The sequence below is a fragment of the Molossus molossus genome, unplaced genomic scaffold (assembly GCF_014108415.1).
Source record: "Molossus molossus isolate mMolMol1 unplaced genomic scaffold, mMolMol1.p scaffold_m16_p_15, whole genome shotgun sequence".
NCBI classification, from domain to species: Eukaryota; Metazoa; Chordata; class Mammalia; order Chiroptera; family Molossidae; genus Molossus; species Molossus molossus.
In genome coordinates, this window is record NW_023425350.1 from 28061633 (window position 1) to 28081884 (window position 20252).

The following is a 20252-nucleotide window of genomic DNA, read 5'->3' on the forward strand; positions in this document are numbered from 1 at the left end:
CAACTCTGTTCCTCCCAGAGTCCCCATTTCTCCCCAGTAGAGGAACCTCTAGAACTGGGAAGGAAACAGCCACATTGGGGTCACAGAGGCATATAGGCTTTCCCTGACTCAGCTGTGGGCCAGGGGGCCTCAAGATCAGCAAGGCTCTCCTCTTCCCCAGGGGGCAGGATTGAACTGAAGCTGAGTGTGAGTGGAATGTTTGCTGTTTGCTGCTGCTCCCTGTTGACTTTAGCCAGTAGCTCTGTTTACAAACCCAGGTTGGTTTTCCCAGCACAGTTAATTAGACCAAAGACATCTGGTGTGAGGGCTGGGGAGGGCATCTGCTCAGAGCCTTCCCCCCCACACCCAGCAGCCATGGGCCAGCGCAGGACAGAAGAGCTAAACAGAACCAGACTGAACTCCAGCAAACCCAAGGCTTTCAGGAGAACTGTGGCTTCTCTCATTCTGCCTCTCCCATGCTTGCTAAATTAGACTAGACACCAGCCCTCTGAATCTTCGGGACCCCAGAAATCAGGGCTAGGTGCCCCTACCTCAGTGGGATCATAGACTGGAGTTCAAGGACTCAGTCCTCTCCTCTACCCTTCCATGTCCAAAAGAACTGGGCAGAGACTCCTTCTCCCTCTCTCACCACAGTAACTCTGAGTTCTGTAGGAACGCCAGATTTCTTCGGCCCCCTGCAGGAAAATCTCCCCTCCCTGGGCACCCGCTTAGAGAGGAGGTTTTGAGTCCTCCTCCCCCTCCCTGACTCCTCTTAATGCAATCTCTGACACTGCGGGGGAGGAAAGAGATTAATCAATCCAGGACCAGAGGGGGGCAGGAAGGTGAGAGGAGTTAGGTGGACAGTTCCAGGGCGGTGGGGAAGTAGAGGGCTGAGAGGGGGAGGGGCAACGGCTTATCTCTCCCAGGAGGGGGGAGTTTACTCCAAACAGCTAAAGCACTGGCGTGTGAAAGCCCCTCAATTAGCACTAATGATGCAATCAGGGAGGGAGGAGGAGGGACCAGAAGTTCTGGTGGAGTCAGCACCAACTTACAAAGTACACACTCCCTTCCTCCGACACAGTGGCCCCTTCAGACGCACCAATGCACACACTCCACGGACAGTCTTAACTACTCACGTTCGTGGGTAAAAACGCACTCTTTGCAGAAACTGTTAGCATGCATATGGTTCATGATCCGCTGCGGACCGCTTCTGACTGCGGGGTTCCGGGAGGGGAAGAGGGGGTTTAGGGACAAGGAAAGACTTGGTAGAGGAGGTTGAACAGTGCATCTCCGAAAACCTCATGATTAGTCCTCTGATCTCACAGTTCCCGTCCCACGCGCGCTCGCAGGTGCAAGCTCCTCTGCGTCCTCCTCCCCACCACCCCTCCCGCGAATCCGGGACTTGGGCCAGGAGCCACCACCCCCAGCCCCACAGGCGAGAGACGGGACCCACGCGAATTCCCTGTGCCCCGTGCGCTCCCGGGCCCGGGTCCCAGGAAGGGCGCTCTGGGATCACACGACTCTCCAGCACCCCGGACCCAGCTGTTCGTCCCCTCCGGAGTCCGTTACCCACGGCCTCGCCCCTTTTCTACTCCCCCACCCTGGCCGCCGGCTCCGTTATCCGCCTCCCGGTCCCGTTATCCCACAGCCACGGCCCCGTTATCCGCCTCGCGCAGGGCCTGGAGCCCCCGCGCCTCGCCGGCCGCCGCTGGCCCCTCCCCCTCCCCCGCCGGAGTTCAGGGGGCCGCAGGCTGGGCAGGGCCGAAGCCGCCTCCGCGCCGCTTCCCAGGCCCGGACGGCCGCGGGAGGAGGTCCCGCTGTCAGTCAGCGGGGAAGGCCGGGCCGGGAGGCCGGAGGAGGCGGCGCCGAGGACGGGCTCAGGCCGAGAGCTGGGAGGCGGAGGCGGAGGGGGCGGAGGGGGCGGAGGCGGGGGCGGCTCCGGGCCTTATAAGCGGCGGGGGCAGGGCGGGAGGGAGGCAAGTGTCAGGCCGATGTGCCGCCCGCGAGGGGCCGGGGCCGGGGTCGGGGCCGCCGGGGCCATGCGCACGAGCTGGGCAGGGGGCCGGCGAGGCGCAGAGCGGAGCCGCCTCGGAGCCTGAGCCTCCCGAGGCCGGGGCCGGGGAGCCGCGCGGGGCCGGCCGGCCGGGGGGAGGGGAGCGATGCGGCGCCGGCGGGCGGCAGTGGCCGCGGGTTTCTGCGCCTCCTTCCTGCTGGGCTCCGTTCTCAACGTGCTCTTCGCACCGGGCTCGGAGCCTCCGCGGCCAGGCCAGTCCCCCGGGCCCTCGCCAGCCCCAAGCCCGGGCCGTCGCGGGGGCCGCGGGGAGCTGGCCCGGCAGATCCGAGCGCGCTACGAGGAGGTGCAGCGCTATTCCCGCGGGGGCCCTGCGCCCGGGGCCGGCCGGCCGGAGCGGCGGCGCTTGATGGACCTGGCTCCGGGCGGGCCGGGCCTGCAGCGTCCCCGGCCCCCGGGGACCCGGCCCCTGCCCGACGGCGCCCCGGGCTGGCCCCCGGCTCCCGGCCCGGGCCCGCGCCTGGGCTGCGCCGCGCTCCGCAACGTGTCCGGCGCACAGTACGTGGGCTCCGGCTACACCAAGGCCGTGTACCGGGTCCGCCTGCCCGGCGGCGCCGCGGTGGCGCTCAAGGCGGTGGACTTCAGCGGCCACGATCTGGGCAGCTGTGTGCGGGAGTTCGGGGCACGGAGGGGCTGCTATCGGCTGGCGGCCCACAAGCTGCTCAAGGAGATGGTGCTGCTGGAACGACTGCGGCACCCCAACGTGCTGCAGGTAGGAGGGCAGGGGTGCGGGGGTAAGGGTGCCGGCTGGACGTGCAGAGGCCCGGGCACTCTGGCTGGAAGAGAGCCTTTGGTTTTATAGAGGAAGAAACAGAACTCCAGTGATTGTGCCCAGGTTAAGCTAGGGGCAGAACTTGGACCGTGGCCGCTTCCCACTACACCACCCTACCCCCTCAGTCCTGGGTGGGCATTCCCTTTCAGGGGGATCCCTGGGTTTGTTAGCTTCCACACTGTATCCCTTCAAAACAGAGGCCAGGACAGAGAGTCCCAAACTTGGATTGGGGGTCTGTGAGCACTTAGGAGCCTATTCTGACTGGAGCTAGGGGGTTTAAGCACCAGGAAAATAACCTCAAGCCAAGGCACAGGACGCAGTCATCCCTGAGTCAGGATCCCAACTACAATAATAGGGTTCCCTTTCTTGATGGAATCAGAACCCCACTTCTCTCAACCTCCAAACAGTGACTTGTTTGGCTTTGAAGATGGGGTAGGACAGCGATGGGATTGAGAAGAGCTAGAAAGAGACCTAATGTCCAGCTTGATTCCAAGAGAATATCTCTACTCTTTATTCCATCCAGAAACCACTGGAGGGACTGGAGAGGATTGGGTAGTAGACCAGAAAGTGCACAGCCCTTCCCAGAAGTGACCCCGGGATTCTCCAGGCCTTAAAGTGGGCCCTTGAACCATTGGAGAAGCCTCAAGTTCTTAGCTCATTGTTCAGGGGACAGGCTGAGGGTCTGAGGGTCACATTATCTCAGCAAACGTGGCCAAAAGCCCAAAAGATTGAGAAGGCTAGATACCCAGGTTTCTTTTAAATGGCTCTGAATCCTGTTCTCTGGGGGAAGAGGGGAAAGATGAGACACCCCCCCCCCCCACCTTGTACCCTTCAGGCTAGACTAAGAGAGTGGGCCTCTCACAGTCCCAGCACTGCCCTAGCAACCACTTCCTCCTCTCCCCCAGCTCTCTGTCCTTGAGTCGGCCCTAGGATTAGACAAACTGTTCCCTTTACACATGTCTGAGCAGACTGCGAAGGGAAACCCTGACTGCTCTTGGCCCACTGAACTGGGATGTGTGCAAACTCCACAGTGGAGTAAGCTTGTCGACACCTTCCACCTCCTAGCCCACTCAGATCAACCTTTCTGCACCCCGCAAAACTGATCAGAAACCCAGGATTTCTTCCTCCTTTCCTCAGGAGTGAGATGGACCCCAGGCCTAGATGGGCATTGCAGAATAGGATAGATAGGCCAGAGAGCTGTGTGTAGCCCTGCCAGCTCCCAGTCTCCCCAGGCTTCCCCAGCCCTGGTGTCAGGTACTTGTGACTGAGCTCTGGGCTCTGAACTGATTGCTGGAGGTTGGGCAGAGCCAACATTTGTGGGTGGTTATGCCTGGTTGCATGGCTGACACTGTGTCTGGGGCTTAAGGGAGTGAGTGGCTGGTTACGTGGCCATTCTAACTGGGAGGATCTTGTTCTCTTCGCTTCCCAGGGGCTCTTGGAAAGCCCCTACTTTTTGGAAACCCTGAGGTGTCAGCCAGATTCTGAGTCACTGGAGAAGGTCTTGAGTGACTTAGCAGGACATTGGTGTTGACTCAAGACAACCCCCCTCCTCACCACACCTTTGGACAGGTTTGAAGTTTAATGTGCTTTCCTGTCTCTTAAGGAACTTCTCTCTCCCCCACTTACCCCGCCTAAACGTCCTGACAAGCATCCAGCTAACCACCCCACACATATCACAGAATGGACCTCCACTGTAATGTCAGGCCCCCAGCCCAAAGACACCAAAGAAAAACTTACAACTGAATAGTTTTCACCCATTCCCTCACTAGACCATAATTGGTTCTTCTGGGTTGGCTGTGTGACTCTCATAGGGTCAAAAACTGGGGTTAGTTGCCCTAGGGCACGTGTTATAAGGTGGGTAAGGTCCCAGGTACTTTCTGTTGGATGGATGAAAAACTGCTAAGGGAGGCAGGGGTCACTTTCTGTGCGTTTGTTTAGGGATTGCTTGGGGAGTGGGTCTTTCCGTTTATCCCCAACCCTCAGGCCACTGTCCCTCTGGCTTCAGCAGTGCCACCACCTCTGCTTCCGGAGCCTGCCGTGGGGTCTTCTTGCCCAGGAGGCTTCAGCGAGGCTGTTCAGGGAAATAGAAATAATGTTTTAATACCTCTTAATCATTTAAAATTTCAGAACCATTTGACTGTTTGCTGAACTGGGGAGGAGCCAGAGAACATGTCTTAGATTTCTCATTCCCCCAGATTGCCAGAGTACACCTCCCCTTCTCTGGCAGCTTCAATTAGTGTTATGGGTTCTTTTTATTTATTTTTGATTGATTGATTGATTGATTGATTGATTTTTTTTTTTTAGAGAGAGAGAGAGAGAGACATATAACGATTTGTTCCACCAATTTATGCAGTCACTGGTTGATTCATGTATGCACCTTTGACCAGGGATCAAACCCGCAACACTGGTGCATCAGGATGAAGCTCCAACCAACTGAGCCACCTGTCCAGGGCTGTGCTGTGGGTTCTAATAGAAAATGCCCAGGATACCATGTCCCACGGAACACCTTCCAATGCCTTGCTCTGGTCTCCAGAAACTGCCTGAGCGAGATTTCTCTATCCATCTTCTGTTACCCCTCCCCAACCCACCCCTGATACACGCACATACACACACACACACTCGCTCACGTGATAGATGCCTCTGTAGCCCAGGGTCAAAGGGCATAAGGGTCTTCCCTCCACACAGCCCCCCTCCGTTGTCCGTTGTCCCGGGAGGCCGCAGGCCTGCCTGGGCCCAGATTCTGGCCCTGCTAGAGTATATTTCTTCTCCCAAACGAACAAAAGATGCGACTGAAATGCTCAGCCTCACGCTTCCTGGGGGGGTTAATGGTGTCTTTTTATTTTTTCCTGAGGGGTGTTGATTAATACCTCGTTAACAGCGCATTTAATGACCTCCGGGTGTTTAATAACCTTCAGAAGTTTCCCACAAAGGCTCAGGCTCTGGGCAAGAAAATGAGAACCAGGCCCCAAGGCTGCTCCCCTTACCTTCCCCCACCCCACCAGGGTCTGGGGCCTCCCCGAGCTGATTGGGGGGGGTGGAGAGAAAGGAAAGAAGAGGGTGCCTGGGACTGCGCCCAGATCCCCCAAGTCGCAGCCCTAGGGATCTGATGGCAGGCACTGAGAGGTGCCTTCCATCCTGCCAGCAGGACTAGGAAGAGCTGGCCCCAGGGACAGGAGCTGAAAGGGCACCTTGGGGATGGAAGGGGCACTCGAGGGCCTGGAGTGGAGCTGGGAAGGGTGTGAATGATGGCGTGAAGGGTAACAATATGCAGGGACAGCTAGTTCCTGGGCTTGGCCTCCACTGCCTCCCCCACCCCCCATCCTGCAGCTCTCCCTTCTCCCTACTCTGGCCTGGACAACTGGCCTTTTTGTGTTCCTGCCCCACAGGGTGCTGATTGTTTTGAGTATAGTCTGACCCCAGCTGATGTGCAGTGTGATGGAAGGGGCCGGGAGAAGCAGGGTTCTCTGTGGATGCTGGTTTAGGTGTTAGTGACAAAGTCAGGCTGGGCTTCCCAGAAGCCCCCGGCCAGCTGAGCTATACCAAGCTCCTCCCCAGATCATATGGGGTAGGCAGGCCTTTGTGCTCATGCCCTCAAAGAACTGACCTTCCCCAGGAGCCGTCTCTTACTACCATCCCCACTGATGTGTGTGGCCTCCGCCCATCAATGTATATGGGGAACACCCAAGGACATGCCCCTTAGATTCTCTGTTCTTAATGCTTGTTACCAATGCTGAGGGAGCTTGCTTCTCTTCCCACAAGACCTGGGCAGAGAAAAAAAGTGAAACTGTCGAAAAATAGAAATAATGAGAAATAGATAAGGATTGGAGCAGGGAAGGAAGTATAATAACCATTTGCTGGCTTGTCCATTAGCAAACAGTATTCTTGGAAAGAACCAGGCTGTAGAATCAGTGGCATAAATTTGAATCCTAGCTCCTGCATTCATTAGCTGTGTGACCTCATGCAAGTAACTTAACCTCTCTGAGTTGGTTTTCTTACCTGTTAAATTGGAGCTAATAATAGTACCTCCTATGGCCATTTGAGGTTATTGTAAGAATTGAATTATGCCTGTAAAACATTTAGCACAATGCCGGGCTCATAGTTAACATATGGTGGCCAGATCAGCCCATTCGCCTGAGTGGCAAGAGGTTAGGGGCTGATGTAGTCAGTCAGTAGGAACTCTGACTACAGGGACAGAGGGCAGGCTTCCCAGGCAACACTGCTATTCTCTTCTGGCCCCAGCTGAAGCAGAGACCTAGGGATGGCCAAGGAGGGGGGCTGGTGGTGGAGGAAGGGGGCATAATAGCCCATCCCTTCTCTGTCCCCACCCCCCACTCTGAGACCTAATGACCCACCCTGGGCCTCCCCCAGCTCTATGGCTACTGCTACCAGGACAGCGAGGACATCCCAGACACCCTGACCACCATCACGGAGCTGGGCGCCCCTGTGGAGATGATCCAGCTGCTACAGACGTCCTGGGAGGATCGATTCCGAGTGAGCAGGGAGGAGGGCTGGGCCCTGGGCTCTTTGCTGGGATGGTTCTCCCTTAGAAGGCCAGCCCTCCAGCACAGCTTCAACTCCTCCTCAGGGAGAGGGAGGGAGGAAGGGAGCAAAGCTAACTCGGCCATCAGCCAAAGGGTTAAAAAAAAAGAAGCAAGACGTAGAAGACCCAGACTTTTTTGTGCTCCAGCTACACACACACATACCTCCCCCACATACACTCTCACCCTGGTTACAGAAGGGTCAGTGTCCTAGGATTAGAAAAGACTTTAAAGTCAGCTTGACCCTCCTTCTCTTTCCACACACTGGACTAAAACCACACCCAAGATACAACTTCAGGGAGATCTGTTATCCCCAGACCTCCCTGCTGCCCACTTCCCACTTACTCCATGTTACTTCCAGGGTCAGGCCAGCCAAGGATTGATAGAAAACCACTGGCTTGCTCTATAAGGCCCTTGGCCTCAGCCCTTAGTGAGTACTGGGGCCTTTAAAACCAAGGCCGAGCCCCCTGAGCTAAGTCCGGAGTTCCAAAGGAGGGAGCCCTGGAGGCCCGGGAGAGGAGCAGTGAGAGCCTGTGTCTGCCCCTCAGATCTGCCTGAGCCTGGGCCGCCTCCTCCACCACTTGGCCCACTCCCCACTGGGCTCTGTCACTCTGCTGGACTTCCGCCCCCGACAGTTTGTGTTGGTGGATGGGGAGCTGAAGGTGACGGATCTGGACGATGCACGCGTGGAGGAAACACCGTGTGCAAGCAGCGCCAACTGTATACTAGAGTTTCCAGCCCGGAACTTCACCCTGCCCTGCTCAACCCAGGGCTGGTGCGAGGGCATGAATGAGAAGCGCAATCTCTACAATGCCTACAGGTGACTTCCATCCCCTGCCTGGGAAGGTCAGGGAGGGAGAGTGGGCCTAGAGGGCATGGCTGGGGGAGAGCCAACAGAAGGTCCAGGAGGCCGGCCAGACTGGGAGGCTCAGCTTGACCAATGGAGGAGCAGGGAGGGAGAAGGCTTCCACCCAGTCAAGAAGGGAACATTCAAGCTCCTGACGGTGAGGCTAAAAATAGCCAGCTCCAAGGAGAATCTGGGTTGGAGGTAGCAGCTGAAGGGTTCTTAAAATAGTGTCAGACTCAGAGCTTAGGGCCTTCGTGCTGCTGACACTGCCCCCTTCCTCTCCTGGCCCTTCACCTCTGGAAGTTGCTCCCTGGGGCCCAGCCAAAGGGCTGCTCTGACATGGGTCAGTCAGGGGGATGAGGCTGAGGGATGGGGAAAACAGACCTCAGATTTGTTTAGTAGGTTAGCTGTGGGCTTAGCATGTGCCCCGACCCCAGCCCTGAGTCTGAGTAGATTCCGTGTACATTCTGGGGCTATGCCTTGTTGGCAGACCTGAGGGATCAGGCACCCTAGAATTAATAGGGTTCTATCCCAAGTTGGGGTAGAGAAAGGATGCATCCCCAAAGGCTGGACCACTGAGCCCCTGGTTTCTCTGCTACAGGTTTTTCTTCACATACCTCCTTCCCCACAGCGCCCCACCCTCACTACGGCCCCTGCTGGACAGCATTGTCAATGCCACAGGTGAGCTCTGCAGGGCCCATCCGCTTCCCATCCCCCCCCCCCCCCCCCCCCCCGCCCAGCGGGTATGAACCATCATTTCCCAAAGTGGCATTCTGTGACAGACCTCCTCCCCAGTCCACCGGCCACCTGTCCAAGGCTCCGGAGGGAGAGAGGGAAAGGCAGCTGCCTGCCTACCAAGGGGAGGAGTGGAAGCCCACGTCCCCTCATGGCCACACTGCACCCTGCAGGAGAACTCACATGGGGAGTGGACGAGACCCTGGCCCAGCTGGAGAAGGTGCTGCACCTGTACCGGAGCGGGCAGTATCTGCAGAACTCCACCACAGGCAGTAGTGCTGGTGAGTAGCCCCAGCAGGGGTCCAGCGGCTGGGGAGGTGGGAGACAGGTGGGAGGTTGACCACCCCCCTAACAGGACTAAGTGGCTGATACCCCTTCTAAGGCTCACTTGGTGTGATAGACAGACTCATGACTATGTAGCTTTCACTGGGAGGTCTCGTTTCTGGCTGAACTAGAACTAGAACTTGGCCTTAAACTTGGGGATTGGCACTGACACCCCTTCTCTGGGTGGCTCCAAACTGCGCCAGGTGCTGCCTGTGTGACTTTGAGCAAATTACACGTTGAGCTTCACTTTCCTCATCTGTGAATTGGGTTCAGTATTGCCTGCCTCACAAAATTCTTATGGGGGCTTAAATACCAGGTGAAGTGTGTGAAAGCAATTAACCTAGTTCCTGTTCCACAGCTGGAACACAACATGTGTTTGCTTCTCTTTCCTTCCTCTTCACTTCGGAGCTAGGAGGGCGCTGGGGGTTGAGGGGGCTCCACAGTGAAACCAATCAAGGAACCCTGGAGCAGGGGGAGGGTTCTAGTCACTGCTTAGGGCTGTGGTCCCTCCGCTGAGGCCCTGGGGTTTAGCATGGTTGGCAGGGGGGCGAGGGGTGGGCAGCCTCTATATTCAAGGAGCTCAGGCCAGTCTTAGGGGTGGGGGAGCCCTCGTTAGCCCTGTAAATAAAGTTTAACGAGGTGAACAATGGCTGGCTCTGTCCCTGAGGACGCCGTTTATGGGGCTGTAAATCACAGCCAGCCCTGGACTTTGGTCTAGTCGCTGGTAGAAGGAGGCAGGAGGGCGGGGTGACCAGAGCCCCAGAGCTTCTGCATTATCAGTGCGGAGCAGGGCTCCCCAGGCAGTGGGAGAGAACCGGCGACCAGGCGGTCTGCAGCTGAGCCAAGCCTGCTTCCTGACCGATGGAGCCGATTGCAGAGGCTCTGTGTAATAGGGAGATCTGATTCTTCCTCCAGCTTCCTCCCCAAACTCTCAAGCTGTGGATTCCCAGATGGTCATTTTTGAGTTTTACATTCATTTGCATGCCTCTCAACTTCAAAAATCCCCCACTGCCCACTTATCTGAGGGGTTGCCTAACCTCTCTCCCGAAGGCCAGGAGGAAGGCCACCCTAGACCTTGTGAAGGAGAATCTGCATTTTAATAAGATTCCCAGAGGTTCACATGTACAGTGACGTTTGAGAAGCCAGCTCTAAATGTCTAGAGTGTTACGACCTCAGCAACCAGCCTGGACAGCCAGTGACTCTGGGTGTGCATTTATCCCACACGGGTGCCCATCACCGCGTGCTCCTGGAGCCAGCTGCATGTGCTTAGATTTAGGAGACCTGTGTCTCCCCAAAACCAAATCTGAGGTTTCACTAAGGAGTCCGCCCAGTTTCAGAATGCTGGCTGCCTTCATCTCCATGCTAGAGGGACTGGGCTGGACTTCAGCTTTCTCCTCGGAAGTGAATCTTCCTGTCCTTTCCAGGAAGCAGCCAGGCCCTCATCCCTGGGCACACAAAGTTCTCATGTGAGCTCCATCCCCAACCCACAGAGTACCAGCGCCTGCCAGACAGCACCATCCCCCAGGAAGACTACCGCTGCTGGCCGTCCTACCACCACGGAAGCTGCCTCCTGTCAGTGTTCAACCTGGCTGAGGCCGTGGATGTCTGTGAGAGCCATGCCCAGTGCCGGGCCTTCGTGGTCACCAACCAGACCACCTGGACAGGTGAGCCAGCGGGACATCATAGGGAGGTGACTGGACTTTCCCCGAAGAGATTGATAGGGAATGGTCCCCCATCAGAAGCCAGAGATGATGAGAAGACAAGAAGGCTGAGATGATAAGAAACAAGTAAATGTGTCTGCAAGGCAGTCCCATTAGCGAGAGTGGCCCTGCCTCCAGGGAGAGAAACATCCAGACCTATTTACCTCTCACCTCTGCCCCCAGGTCGGCAGCTGGTCTTTTTCAAGACGGGATGGAGCCATGTGGTCCCTGATCTCAACAAGACCACATATGTAAGGGCCTCTGGCTGACCCGTCTGAGGGCTCAGCTGACCAGCAGAGCACCCCCACCAGCTGAGCTTGCCTGTGGAGGGAGTGACTTGCACTAGCAGCACTGCATGTCACCTGGGAGCTGCTGCAGACAAGGCTGACATCCTAGGCAGACCGAGGTGACCAGGACAATGTGCAATAATGCCAAATGTTAAAATGTGAGTTTACCAGTCTAGGTATGGGACTGCTGGCCCCAGTTCTAGGAACCCTGGGGGACTGACTGCCTCTGCAACCCTCTGGGCTGCCAGCCAGGCTCAGGCTGGTCTCCCCCTGGGGGCTCTGCCCCTCACTGGGACAATTCCGTGGGCAGCCCCATCACTGTGTTCGTAGTGTGAGAATGTAGCCAAAGCCCCAGCTGCTGCTGCTGCTGCTGCTACAGGTGCCATGGCCTAGCGGGGGCTGCGTGGGGACAATCGGTCACAGAGTGTTCTCTCAGCTGAGCTCCGGACAGGAGACTTGCGGGATGCTCTGGGAAGTCGGTGATTCTGTACCTGGGGAGGCTACCTCTGGCCACCTGACCGGGGTTTCTCATGGGCCAGCCCAGGGACAGGGCAGAGGAGCAGCACGCATGGTATGAGCCAAGACATGGGGTCGAGGAGCAGGTTGCGGTTTGAGCCAGGACCTGGGGTGGGGGTGGGGCCGGGGCCTTTCTGCCTCATTTGCTTTCAGTGAAAGCTGAAAAACAGCCAAAACCAGCCTCTCCCTCCTCCTGGAGTTTGTATATCCAGAAGCTTTTGTACTTCTTGTTTATTAAAATGTTTATTTTTGTAAAAAAAAAAAATCAATCAATTAATAAAATGACATTTCACGGAAAGGCCTCTTCCTAAGCCACAGATTCTTGGGTTGACTTACTCGTCCTCAGTTATGTCTTTGGTGTATGTTTGTGAGGAGGGGCAGTGTGTTGTGAGGGGTGACCTTTGAGGGAGTGAAATCTCCATGGCAGACACTGACGTCAGCAAAATGTGTTTTCAGGCCCCACTCCTAGGGTGCCCACTTCCTTTCCTGGCCGTCCACAGCATGTCTGGACAGAAGACATGAGGGACTCCTTCCCCTTAGGAGGCTCATATTTTAATACACACCAGCTTTTTATAGACAGAGCTTTACCCAAAGGAGCGATGACCTAATTGGTGGGATGTCAACTGTCTCAGAGGATCCCAAGCAACCTCCGGTCAGGTCAGCTTTGCCTCTGTACAGGGCTGGGCCTGGCCATCACCACCACTGCCCTCCACAAGGTAATGGGCACTGTTCCTTTTCAGAGTTTTTCTCTGAGCAAGACCTAACGGAAAGTAACGAGAAGGAAAGCCTAGGGAAAGACCAGCCCCCTCTTCCGGGTTTTAAGAGGGAGGGTCTCACAGGGGAAGGCCCAAGTGTATGGAAGCCCAGAGCAAACAGAAGACCTGAGGGTTCAAGATCACACTGAGGCCAGAGAAGGCCCTAGCATGGATGCAGGTCTTCTATCCTGAAATCCCGCCTCTTCTCTCTTGTACACTATTCTGCTTCTGGAACATCCTTAAAGTGCACAAACCTTTAAGGGCTTTAAAGAGAAGAACCAAAGTTGGACTCAACCCAATTTCTCCTCAACAGATGTGGTTGGTGTAGTTTCTCAAATGCAAAATGCCCTTGAAGTTCTAAGTGATGAAGGAACCGATGTTAGCTCTGGAGACCTCCCCACCATGCATACGACCCACACACCTCACATGTTGCCTCTGACTCCTTGGGCTTGGGGATTGCAGTTAGGGCTGTAGTTAGTCAGCAGAGAGGCCACAGGACCCAGGGATTGTGTGACTTGGTGAGGAAAGCTAAAAATGAACCAAGCTCTGCCTTCTGGGATTCTACAAGTTCCCAGACAAGGGGCTCTCTGATTCGTGGAGAGGGACTGTCTCTGGCCTCCATGAAGATCAGTTATCATTACAGTTTTACAGACCTGAAAACTGAAGCCCAGGTCACAGCTGAGTATGAAAATCCACAAACTGGGCATGTGCTCTGACTGGAATCGAACCCGTGACTTTTTGGTGCACGGACACGCCCAAACTGGCCAGTCCTGCTTTTTTGCTCACTGTGATCTGGGCTGTAACAAATTCCTGAGCTTCCATGTCCTCATCTGCAAATTTTAGATTATTATCTGCTTCACAGGAGTGTTACAGTAATTGAATGAAATCATGATGCAAAGGTCTTGGGCAGTGTCTACAAACAGTGAGTGCTTAGGACATACTGACTGATAGTCTCATTGTTATTGTTATGAGTGAGCTGAGCCCTTAACATTCATCCGCAGCCTGGCCTGGAAATGTATCCAGGTTGGCTGAGGGGAACCAAAGCCCAGCCAGACTGACCCCACACCCCACCTCCAGCGGCCCAACAGGGAACACTGCCACCGCCTGGAGGAGGTGGAGCCCAGCTCTGGGGTCAGTGCCCTGGGAGTTGAGTGTGTGGCAGACAGAAGGAGGAAGAGGATTAACATGAAAGCAGAAAATGGGATTAGGAGGCCTCAGCATGATGTGCCCACCCACCCCCCACACCCCATCCATGACAACAGCTTCTTGCTTTCACTTTATGGCTTCTGGAGTCCAGAGCAGAGCATTTACAGCTTGGTCTCCCCCTGCTCCCAGGGCAGAGCTGGGAGAGGCATGGTAGACTCAGGGCATGAGGCTACTCAGGCTGCTAGGAAGAGGGGCCCGGCTGCCACACTTTCTCATTTAACCCTCATCCAGCCGTGTGAGAGGGGTGACAGCCCAGAGAGGTGAGGAGCCAGGATTCAAGCCTAGGCGACCACCCCCAACACCCACTGTCTCACACAGAGCACTGTGTCCCCTGGGCCCAAAAGACCAATAACCCACTTAAACCTGCCACTTCCGTTGGGAAAGATTACCAGACACAGCCTGCCTTTGACAGGAAGCCCAAAGGGCAACGAAAGGAGACTTGGTCTACCTCTCCAGCAGCATCCTCCAACGGTGAGGATGTCCCCAAGGATCCCGACCTTTTTAGAGGATCCCTTTGAGGTCTGAGGCAGGGTTTTTATTTCTCCCGTTCACTGCTCTGCAACTGGAGGCCAGTGCTGCCCCCTGGGTGGAGAAGATGCTTCATCAGTCCCAAATATGTGAAGAAATAGACCACAGTAGTTCTTACAGTTACCTCTCAAGCTCCGGAGGAGCCTTGATGACCACGTGAGGGAGGTTTATTCTCCCTCTCCATCCCATAAAACCCTTTCAGACCCTCTTTGAGGAGTATGATCCCTTGTCTTCCTGCCCATCCTACCTGGTCCTTCACCTCTCACCTGTCCTCTGCTGGCCTCATTCCAGCTCCAGGTGTCTCTCCTGAGGACCAGTGACAAGACCTCCCCCTCCATCATTCGGGTCCCAACAGGAAATGGAGAGCATAAGATATATTTACAAATACGTGGGCACAGGGGAACCCCAAGGGATTATTGCTGTAACTTGGGGCCAGTGGCAGTAGAGCCATGACCATCTCTACTCAAAGGAAGGGGTGGGGAGGGATCTGTTACCAGAACCCAGAAGGAGTCAAATACCAAAGGGCACAGCCAGGCAGGGTGGCCCCACAAGGAGGGAGCCATGTACCCTCACTGCATCCCCAGACCCCCATCTCCTGCGGAGCTCTTCATCAAACCGTTGACGCCCGAGGAAGCTGGATGGGAGGCTGTGATTGTCAGGCCGCCGAGACGCCGGCAGGGGAGAAGAGAGAGCAGACCCGGGAGCACACCCAGCGCCCCGCCACCTCTCATTCGCTTTTGTCGGGCCTGAGGGGAAGGCAAGAGAAGACTTTCCTTTTTGTGCCCAGTTCCATTCTCAGCTGTTCAGCTACTTGTTCTGTTTGGATGAAGGAGCACATCGGGCCCACGCCTTCAGGAGTTCTCTACAGCATGCATTCTCCTCTGGGGCGTGATCATCCCCAAAGAGACAAAACTTGGTTCTTGGGAGATGAAAACTCTCCACAATCACAATGGTTTCTGGCCCTCCAAAGGGTCGCAGTACATACACAGATATACAGTATATCCATGCTATTAAAATTTCGTGAAGACCCAGCCAGTGTGGCTCAGTGGTTGAGCATCGACCCATGCATCGAGAGGTCGCCAGTTCAATTCCCGGTCAGAGCACATGTCCATGTCATGGGCCTGACACCCAGTGGGAGGCATGCAGGAGGCGGCCAATCGATGTTCTCTCTCAGCGATGTTTTTCTCTCTCTCCCCCTCTCCTTTTCTCTCTAAAAATCAATAAAGAAAAATTTTTTTTTTTTAATTTTAAAGTCCTGGCCAGTTTTGCTCAGTGGTTAGAGCATCAGCCCATGGACCAGAGAGTCCCTGGTTCAGTTCCCACTAAGGGCACGTACCTCGGTTGGAGTTTGTCCCCAGCTCCAGTTGGGGTCGTGTGGGTGGCAACCAGTTGATAGGTCTCTCTCACATCAATGTTTCTCTCCCCACCCCCTCCACTCTATCTGAAGATGAATGCAAAAATGTCCTGGGGTAAGAATTTAAAAAAAAATTTCATAAAGGTGGTGGCAATTAGGAAGAAAAAAAATCCACAAGAGTACTTGGCAGGGAGGAGGCAAGGATGAAAAATGGGTTAAGAAGTACGGGATTATAGTGACACAGAACTCTTTCTTGGGCTGTCACTGAGAGCTTCGAATTTGTCACCCTCAAAAATGCGGTTCTCTCTGAACACTTCCTAATAAAAACAAAATGCAGTTTGAATTATTTTTCTCTTAGTGCTGTACTCACCCTACCTCTTCCCTGGTGAACACCTCGGGCCGTCCTGCATCTCCCTGCAGCTTACAGCCTTCGGCTGTTCCTTTCCTAGCGGAAGAGCTCAGGGTCATCGGCAAGCCAGGGGGTTTCGACGTGCACTCCCTCTGCTCAAGCCGCAAGATATTTCTTGAGTGCTAGTCACTGGAATGAATGCCAAAATCTCAGACGTGCCCGTCGTTCAGGAGCTCACACTGTCACTGGAGATGTCACAAAGTGGACAAATTTAACAAGGCGATATACGAGCTGTGACTATAGGGCAATGGGGCCAATTTCCCATGTGGTTTATGAAAGCAAAGGGCTTGTTGGTCACATCTCAGATCACTAAGGGTCAGTTTAACTGGTCCCCTAAGCGCATAAATTCCCCCACCAGGCACCCCACGGTTAACTCTTTTCCATCTAGAGAAAGGCTTGTTTAACCTTATTCTGTACTTCTTATCTGTAAACCAGTGCCCTATTGTCACTAAACATTCCCCTCATTCCCATGGCGACTCAACAGGCTTTGGTGTGGAGCCTGTCAGAGGCTTCTTGAAAGTGTAAATAGAGTGTGTCTACTGTTTCCCCCCTTATCCATACACTTATTTGGCCCTTCAAAGAGCTCTAGTAGATTAGGGAGGCACAATTTCTCCTCACCGAAGACAGGCTGCCTTCCCACCAGAGGCGGAGTTTGCTCAAGTGCCCGTAATCCTGCCCTTAGAGGTTCTGCTGACTTGCCTGGCGTGGAAACAAAACGTGTGGGCCATCTCCCAGAAGCCCCCCTGGCGCCCTTCCGTGCTTCAGCACAGAGGTCAGTCTCAAGAATGAGCTCTCATTTGGTCCTGCCCATCCATAGTATCCATCTTATTTATCTGGGGAAAGACATGCAGGCAAAAGAAAAATAAAACGCACAATATGCTTTGCCATCCATTGCCTGCAGGTTTAAGGCACTGTTATGAATCTGAACTTGCACAGAATATAATAGTGAGGTTATCTGTATCACATTTCCTTTTATGACATATCACCTTGTTTCTGCTGCTCTTTAGATTGTTTATGGGCTATAGATTACCTTTAAATGCGCTGGTCTTGTTTAGTCATTTTTTTTTCTCCCATCAATAAAACATTTTAAAGGCCACCATTGTTCTAAGAAATGACTATTGTACTTAGGGCACAGCAATGCTTTAATTGGGAAAGACAGTTTGTCTTGTATCTCGGCCTCCCGTATCTCTCTGAACCAGGCTTTGATGCTATGTGGAGTTTTCTGACTCCATCGTTGAGCTATGCAGCATTTTGCCATTATTAAGAGCAAATGAGTTTCTTCTTTAAACATAGGCCTCTGCTTAGCACATTTAGTACTATTTGACTTGGGTCTCAAGATAGTGCTATTCCTGGAATGGACTACACATGCTGAAAAAAAATTTTTTTAATTACCCACAATCCTATCACATATGCTAAAATGACCTTTTCTTTCCTATAGCCTCTCCAACAATTTGCTGAGGTGAAGAGATTTATACAGGGTACTTTTGGGTTAGGAATTTACAGTTTAACTCTTTAATGCACAAGTCATCATATAAATCATTTGTGCAACTTCTGAAAATATATTCTGAGCAAATAATTCAAAATGTGGAAAGACTCAAATGCACACAGATGTTCCTTGAAACAGTGCTTAGGATAACAAGAAATGAGGATTGGAGAGCAATATGATGAAGTCTATAAATTAGAGTATTAAATGAAAAAAGCGGGATGCAAATCTATGTATGCAACTGTGGAAAAATGTATGTGAAAAAAGACTGGAAGGAACATACACAACTAATAATTTGGCAAGGATATCAAACTATGTAGTAATTATTTTAATTTTTTAAACTTTTCTTGTATGATGTGCTATTGCTTGACTTTAATTTTTAAAATGATTTTAATTCAATAATTGTTTCAATACATTTAAAAAGGAGTTCAATCATTTTACCTAAAGTGGGACCAAAATCTCTCTCCCATTTTTTTTATATAACCTTTATTTAAACTGGACTTTTGGAAAGTCAGCCCCACTAACTCTCTGATCCATGAAAAGTGTTTGATGGCTTAATACAGGAGTTGAAATCACAAATGACTGTGGGAGTCAGCAGAAGGCAGGCGTGCGGCCTGCCGCCATCTGGAGAACTCAGGCCTGAGTGCATAGGTATTTCAGGGGAATCAAGAGTTTTTTTGTGATTTTCCTAATTTATGCATTTTTGCCACTAATTCAAATTCAAAAATAAAAGAAAGACATTTGTGAGCCAAACAGAACATGTCTCAAGCTGGATTCAGCCAGCTGGCGGCCAGTCTGTGACTTCTAGCCCAAAACCCACTTCTGAGGTTGCAGCCAACTGCCTGATTTCCAAGCACTCGGGCAACCCAAGCTGCCCCGTGTCCTCTCGCTGGCTCTTCCTCCGTGAGCCCGGCGCCACTTCCGGCTGTTTGACGAGGGTGATGAAGGGTATTAGTCCTCAGAATTATGAAGGCTTGTAAATCTGTCCCTGGTTGGAAGCATTTCTCTTGCCAGAACATGAAAGCTGGCAACATTTTTAATATTAATTTATTTCTTCATCTGTCGCTTATATGTAATGTGTCTGTGAGGAATGGATATGATGCTGTTCAAATATGCTCAGTTTTATCCTTGAGTCTCTTCACAGTTGTCAGATGATGCCAGCTGGGCTCAGGCTCTGTTCCCAGCTTGTTGTCAACCAGACTTGAGCAGTCAATGTGTCCATCATTGTTTCTTCCAATACCACTGCCTGGGTACCACCGCCTGCCTTCAGAGAGCAGACAGAGCTCAAGATGTAGCCCCCTCTCCTCCTCCATCTCCATTCTCCCTCCATCACCATCTTCGTCTCCCTCTCATTCCTGGAAGTTCCTCTGGGAGCACAACCAACCCCTGAGGATCCTACCTGCTTCCAGGCTGGCACCTGCTTCTGACGTCTCTTAAAGGAGTCCAGGCAACCTCCACTTCTGGAAAGTGAGCCTTTTCCCTGAAGCGACCCCACTGGCTTTGTTCTCAGGCCTTTGGCTCTTTGACCTTGGACTTGCTGCAAAGTGCAGCCGGACATGTCAGGACTGACCATCATTCCCCATCCCTGCAATACCATGGACCATCTGGCCCACAAAGTCAGCATGATGTCTCTGCTGCTGCCCCGGGGTCATGGCAAACTGCACCAGCAGGATCTTCTAGGCGCTTGAGCATTGATCAATTAATTAACCATGAATCGATAAACCAATGAGTTAAGGCTCCCCAAGTAGCAAGCTTTGGTTTCTACAGAATGGACTGCCCCTTCCTTTCCCATCCAGGACCAATTGTGGGTACAAGTGCCTCCTATTAGTTCTTGGTTTATTTTGGGCATTGCAGATGCTGCCAGATGTTTACTTTTAATGTGAGGAGAGTTACACTGCTTTTGTGGTTGAGGGGAAAGGGGGGGTTCAGGGCTACAGGCAGAGCTGGCAAGCCCCTCCACAGCCCAGTCACTGGGGGCTCCTTCCCTCTCCCCTCCAGATGTGGACCGGCCCCCACCCCATTTTGCCAAGTCAGCAGACCAGCCTATTCCAAGCATGGAGGGCCCTGCAGGCTCCAGAGCCGAGGCAGCAGCACACATGGCCCACCATATGGGGTGCACGTGTGTAGCTGAGGTCAAGCCTGGGCTCCGCCAGCCCTCATGGCACTCAGAGTGGGACTGCGCACCGTCTCACCTTGACTCCCCTTTGAAAAAGCTCCCTCCTTGACCAGACCGAAAGGCAGATTCCCCTTTGAACGATCCGGACTATATAAAAACGACACTTTTGGCAGTTAGGGCCATGGTAGGTCCTTAAAGACGAATCCTGGAACCCCACAAAGCTTGATTCATTTTGTAGCTACAGCCCTGTGGCCTGACCCCATCACAGTTTGTGGTGTGCAGTAGGATTTGCGGGGTCTTGTGATCCTGAGGGAAGATGAGGTTAACGTTAGAGGCCAACCCAAATACAGGTGCTTCCCCCAGGTTCCAAAGACATGGCAGGCAATTACCTACAACCCATACCCTTTGAAGGAAAGTTCCTAATCCCACATCACCTGTGTCACCATCATCTTGCTGCCAGACAAGGAGGGACAGCCTACTCCTGCGTCTATCCATCAACATCTCAGGTCCATCCTCCTCTTCCCTTCAGTCTTCTTGAGTGCTCATAACCTAGAGGCTAAAAATATCTTCTCTTTTTTCTTCTTTTTTGCTGATGCTCAGAGAACAGAACCAAACTGCAGAAGCTCATAACT

General features: G+C 53.4%; 1 protein-coding gene across 1 annotated transcript; it reads left to right on the forward strand.

Moving 5' to 3' along the window:
• The first annotated feature begins 1953 nt into the window (after window positions 1–1953).
• Window positions 1954–12051, forward strand: PKDCC (protein kinase domain containing, cytoplasmic). Its single transcript, XM_036263017.1, has 7 exons — window positions 1954–2762; window positions 7191–7313; window positions 7909–8180; window positions 8809–8888; window positions 9116–9223; window positions 10757–10930; window positions 11150–12051. Exons 1-7 carry the CDS (start codon window positions 2139–2141, stop codon window positions 11233–11235), a joined length of 1467 nt encoding a protein of 488 aa, XP_036118910.1. The 5' UTR covers window positions 1954–2138; the 3' UTR covers window positions 11236–12051.
• The last annotated feature ends 8201 nt before the right edge of the window (window positions 12052–20252 follow it).

What these genes read in the sequence shown, in the direction of transcription:
- PKDCC (XM_036263017.1), top strand. Translation starts at nt 2,139, where the DNA reads ATGCGGCGCCGGCGGGCGGCAGTGGCCGCGGGTTTCTGCGCCTCCTTC. An exon ending in GGCACCCCAACGTGCTGCAG is followed by an intron (nt 2,763 to 7,190) that starts GTAGGAGGGCAG and finishes GGCCTCCCCCAG; the next exon opens with CTCTATGGCTACTGCTACCA. An exon ending in AATCTCTACAATGCCTACAG is followed by an intron (nt 8,181 to 8,808) that starts GTGACTTCCATC and finishes TCTCTGCTACAG; the next exon opens with GTTTTTCTTCACATACCTCC.